The 5,517-nt window shown below is 40.8% G+C and overlaps 1 protein-coding gene across 1 annotated transcript; it reads right to left on the reverse strand.

The window, feature by feature from the left end:
- Positions 1-333: 333 nt before the first annotated feature.
- rgs2 (regulator of G protein signaling 2) lies at positions 334-2,880 on the reverse strand. The gene is made up of 5 exons (XM_080505912.1): positions 2,743-2,880; positions 2,558-2,647; positions 2,272-2,333; positions 1,853-2,019; positions 334-1,210 (listed from the first exon to the last, which is right to left on the reverse strand). Exons 1-5 carry the CDS (start codon positions 2,835-2,837, stop codon positions 1,016-1,018), a joined length of 609 nt encoding a protein of 202 aa, XP_080362038.1. The 5' UTR covers positions 2,838-2,880; the 3' UTR covers positions 334-1,015.
- Positions 2,881-5,517: the final 2,637 nt, after the last annotated feature.

A 5,517-nucleotide genomic window follows, 5' to 3' on the forward strand; every position in this document is an offset into this window, starting at 1 on the left:
GTACGTATGTGTGTGTGTGTGTTTTCCTTAGAAACACGTACCACAGCACCAACTCATGGTCCGGCATGCGTACTTCATTGTTTTCAGCTTTTTTCCTTGTTAAACGGACATTTTCAAAACGTTACTGTGTAAATGCGAAAGATTAGTGATGCAACACTTTACAAGTGAATTATTTAAACACCAGAGACAAAATGATGCCAAAATGTTGTTGCATCTAATATGTTACCAGAATTACATGTCGCAGTTGTATCGAGTGCACCTTTGCATATCAATGCATTTCTCAAGGAAGCTATATAATTTTTTTCCAAATAAACACAGCAGAGACATTTCAGCTCAGGGAATATGTTTTTTTTATTTTACAAGCAGTCCAGCTGCTGCCAATCTTAAATTAAAATCACACAATGCAAAAAAAAGCAACAACACACCAACATTTACAGTACGTAGTGTTCTCTCAGTAGTCACAGGTAACAACAACAATGGAAACAGTGGATATTGTGTCGGACAAAGTTGCAGTTTCTTTTGTGTAAACTGGTGCAAAAAAACAGCAGATAAATGACAACAGGGGCCGTGCAGAAAGTTTAAACAACCCCTGACCTGAAATCATCACAGAAAATACATTGTGGCAGCAGTTCAATGTAAAGTGTTTTGACAGACTGCTCAGCTTTGGATGTATTTTCTTGAAGTGCATCATTGCCTGAAAACAGAGCAGTGAAGAAAGTGCAGGTAAACAGCCGCCGTGATGAAAATGCAATGTTGATCCTGTCCGGTAGAAACGGAGCAAGTGCAGCGTCGTGTCGCGTCCAACCAAATCATCTCACACTTCCTCGTGGAGAGTGGCTTCATGTTTTTTTTTTTTTTTTTCGGGGGGCATTTTCCACTCTGTCATGTCAATGCTAAAGCTCTGAATTTGCATTGTATCTATCATCCTGACGCTGTGCCTGAAATGGACGTCATCTGCAGTCTGTCCGGTCGCGGCAGTAAACAAAACGACTCCAGGAGTAGGCGTCTGCGTCGACTAGGACTTGATGTACTTGCCCTCTCCCTTTGAAGCCGCACACAGTTCTATGTAGAAGTCAGAGTGGATGAACCTGGGGTACGAGTTGTTCTCCATCAGGCAGTAGATTTTCCTCTGCGCCACCAGGAAGCTGCTCTCATTGGGCTCGTGAAGGCACTGGCTGATGGCGTTTTTAGTGTGGAAATCCAAGTTTATCTGTGATCAAAGAGAAACATACATTTATTAGGGATTTGAAGCGAAGATGACAATGACATAGTACGTATATTTAGTTTTTTAAGTGCATTCCTCAATGCTCTCTGAATCTTTTTTCATTATGTTATCGTTATGATACATTAGCAATAAACAGCTGTCGTTTTTTTTCTTCTGTTTTAATACCTGCATACATACTAAAGGTGATTTTGAAATTGTTATTTGTTCTCGTTACACTATGAGTTCTAAAAATGAGTGCTTTAATAGTAAGTATAACAATTTATGGCAGGGATGTTAAACATAAGGTCCATGGGCCAAAACTGGCCCGCAAGAGGCTCCAGTCCGGTCGAAACTGTCAAAATGTTAAAACATTTTTAAAAAAATAATGTTTTTTTTGTTGTTGTTTTTCAAGCCAAATTTTTATAGTAGTGAACAAAACACAACACTCAGACTTTGGTGCATTTTGATCAGTTTTACACCATAAAACTAAAACCTCACAACATGTGAGGGAAACTGCCCATTACTAAATATGCTAATGAATGAATCCACTCATTTCCTAGAAATTGTCCATTGAAAAGGCCTCGCCTTAATTCAGACACACCAGATCTCCTGAGCCAGATACAGCTTTAAAAAACCCTTTGCCTTTACCTCTTTTGGAGCTTCGTTCTTTATGAACTCCTCATAAATCTTGGTGGCCTTGGACGTCATGTCTTTCTGCAGTTTGAGTGCTTTGAAATCTTCACATGCTGTCCAAAACTCGATGTTCTCCTCGCAGAACTCTGTCTTCAGAAAGATGCGAAAGGCAGCTTTCCCATCTGTGGGAGGCAGAGAATAAAGATACAGAGAAAGAGAAAGAGAAGGAGGGGGGGGGTTAAGACTTGGCCTGCAATGTGTTCTGGCTCTTTGCCCATTAATCCGAGGTACAGTAAGAGCAAAGCCATCACAGGCTTTGTTTTATGGAGGCCAATAAACAGCTTTCTATTCTTCAAGCTCACGGTTACTGTGTTGACCTTTGAGACTCCTATTTATGTAACGATGCACTGAGAGACGGGGTGAACGATACGTACATTTATGACTTAGCAGTTTGTCAAGTGACTGTGCCCATTGGTTGACCTCGTCGGCGCTCGGCCTAAAAGGGAGAGGACAGGAAACATGCAAGGTGTAATTATCTGACTACGCCCGTAAAAACGTCACCACGGAGCCTTCAGACTGATCATCGGAGGCTCGCATGGCCATGAGAGATTGATAAAATATTTTGACCGCACGTGTCATTGTTTAACAACGTTAATGTTAACAATTAAAAGACATTGATATGCATGTTGAGAAAGTAAAATAGCAATCTCACTAACTTACACATGGGATCTGTGTCTCTTGGGATGCATGATGGACTGGGGGGAGTTTGTCTTCAGGAGGAATCCTATCCTGTTCCTCCAGTTCTTTCTCCTGCGGAAACCAAAAGAGTTCACTCATTAGTGCCATTCTTCTTTCACAAAGGTCGACAGGGAACGGGGCTCCCTCATTAGAACAGTCAAACTTACTTCATGCCCTTCTTCTCTGCAGGCTGGTCAGTGGGTTTCACGCAGTCGGTAAACGCCATGTTTTGGGATGTGAGTCCGGTGAGGTGCTCTCTCATGTTTCAGGCTCCTACTCCTTCTCCCTCTTTGACTTGTCTGCCAACTTTATAGCTTCCCTGTATACAGGATCCACACAGCTGTGGTGGAGGAAGGGGGGGGTGGCCTGGATGACAGCTCCTTGACATGATTGGCCCGTGCTGTGTAAATACTGCGACTCGCCCTGGTATGACTCCCACAGCCCGAGGCAGGAGTAAAGCTATCGCTGCGTAAACCTTTCCCCTCCCTCAGTACCCTGCGGGCTCCATTTTTTTTTTTTTAAGAGTAACGTCAAGATATGACGTACGTGGCACACAGAGTGCCCATATTCCTTAAATGAAGTGGTGTTGGGAAGTACTGGAACTTTTTTCTCATTTCAAGTGTTTTTCCCTCCTTGTTTTTAATCTTGGCTTGTCTTTAATCTTATCGTGAACTTACTTTATGATTTTTTTCCATAAACACACACAAAAAAAAAAGGCTCAAGGAGATGGTCAGCGGGATTTCTAGTTTTAGAAAAGCATCATGATGAATATATATATTCTAAATATATTATTCTCTCAAAACTATTATTTATTTTATTCAGCCTCTCTTTACACGAGTCAGGTTTTTTTTTTACGTTGGGCCACTAGTGGGTGCTGTTGTCTGTTTTCGTAATGAAACCGCACTCACGCGGAGAACACGATGCTGTAAACTTTAACAATGAGTTCACGCTTCATAACAACTAGTTACTGCGACCCGAGTGCTCATGTACGGTAACAGCGTTTGTGAAAAGTTGTGTTATGCCAGGTTTCCATGGAGCATGAGTGAGATTGTTTTCAAAAGGTTGCATTTTTCCAGTTTTCACAGTGGATTCATAACTGCTGCTGTGAGTCTGTTCAACAGCAAGAACTGAATAATCAACTGTTTAAATGGCACTATTGCACTGTGACGACTGTAAATATTGTAAATATTAATGTTTTCCCCCATACCTTTCCCCTATGTGTTTCCCTGTGTTTATATGAATATATATATATTTGTCTGCCTATCTATTCAAATGTACATAGTCTATTCTCTTGTGTGCAACTATCCTCTGTCGTACTGTATTTGTGCAATGTTGTGCTGCTGTTATGACTGAATTTTGGGTGAATTATTTTTTTGGTGATTGATAAAGTCCGATTCTATCTATCTCTTATGCTACTTTTTTTGTAATTCTTGCAAAAATTATGAATTATCATGATGAATTCTCATCAAAATCATTAAAAACACATTCATATACACATGTTCCTGGATTATACCAACTGATGAGGATAATCCTATAAAGTAAATAGAATTATGGTGTCTGGCATTTACCCAGGGGCGAGACAAAGTGTGTGCAACGTGAGAGCTGATACAAAAATAAAAGATGTATTGTCTCTTGTATTAGCTTGAGCTTTGGAGTGTGCTCCTCTCCACGTTGAGTGAATTACTCAGTCAGGGTGTGGATGAGTGAAGCATCATGACTTTTGCCGTGACGGCCTCGCCGAGACATGACAGCTCAGTACAAAAGTGATGATGCAACATCCTCCTCACCACCGTGAGCAGGTCGCTTTCAAAAATGACAGTGTTGGCACTGATGAAGAAACTGTTTGACATTCCTCTCATACTAACATCAGTTTATATAAAGCTCAGACAGAAATGCATGTTCGTCACCAGTGGCTATTTTCAGAAGTTTTTCAGTATATTTTTGTGTTTTTTGGGGGGGTTTTTTTGCTTATTGGCCGAAACAAGCAGGAGGATTACATACGGCTTGTTTTAACAGCATTAAATAAGCATATTCCTGGGAGGAGTTTGACATGCTTCACTTCAGTCAGTCACCGACACTCCAAGTTAAGCAATTGACCATTTATAGGAACAGGCTATACGGATGGATTTAGCGGATAAGACCTTTTGAGGGAGCTCTGACAAGAATTTGAAGAGCAATGTGCTGCTGCTAAGGAGCCCGATCCTCCTTCAGCAAACATGCAAACATGAGATCTTATTAAAGTCAACACCGCCGAAAGCTTCCACGCCACAGGAGGAGATTTGGAGGGAGCAGCAGAAGCAAGTCTGTTGGCATGAAGGTCTCAGCCTTTTGCAACGCATCCTGGTTATCAAGTCCATCCTGTGCACCTCCTCCAGCAGTACGAGAATAATGTCCTTAAGTGGATGATGGAAATGAGATGAGATATCAATGTGTTTGTCCACATTTGTGTTTTCACCTCAAAAGTTTCGCCTTTATATGGCAACATTTTGAAAACGACGAAATCCTGACAATGATGCAGTTTTCATGTTGGGCCACTAGTGGTGCTGTTGGTTGTTTTTGCAATTTCTTGTAGCCAAACAAAGTCATACAAAATCATGTATTTTGAATTATGATGTCTTAAAATCTTTGTGTTGTTTATGTGTGTTTTTAATTCATTTTGAATCGGTAGAAATCCCGTCGTTAAGAGTCGTGGGACACGTTTCCAGTGCCGGCTCCCCTACGATTTTCATTCGCAGTCTTTATTTTGATATAAGACCTTCCGACCAATCCTCTCCTTCACTGATTCAGATTATCGTTCAGTTTCCAGTAGAAGATGTGGAAGGCGTGAAGAAAGAATAAACATCACCACTTGATAAAATAGGATATTTGTACAAAAAAAAAAAGCAGAAACAAACTTTTTTTTTTCTATAATTTTTTTAATTCTTGACACCCCTCTGCCCAGG

Source organism: Blennius ocellaris (assembly GCF_963422515.1).
Source record: "Blennius ocellaris genome assembly, chromosome: 12".
NCBI lineage: Eukaryota > Metazoa > Chordata > Actinopteri > Blenniiformes > Blenniidae > Blennius > Blennius ocellaris.

Bases quoted from the DNA above. Each gene is read 5' to 3' on its own strand.
- rgs2 (XM_080505912.1), bottom strand. From the start codon at position 2,837: ATGAGAGAGCACCTCACCGGACTCACATCCCAAAACATGGCGTTTACC. The intron at 2,648-2,742 runs GTAAGTTTGACT...TGGTTTCCGCAG, and splicing joins GCAGAGAAGAAGGGCATGAA to GAGAAAGAACTGGAGGAACA. The intron at 2,334-2,557 runs GTAAGTTAGTGA...TCTCCCTTTTAG, and splicing joins AAGAGACACAGATCCCATGT to GCCGAGCGCCGACGAGGTCA.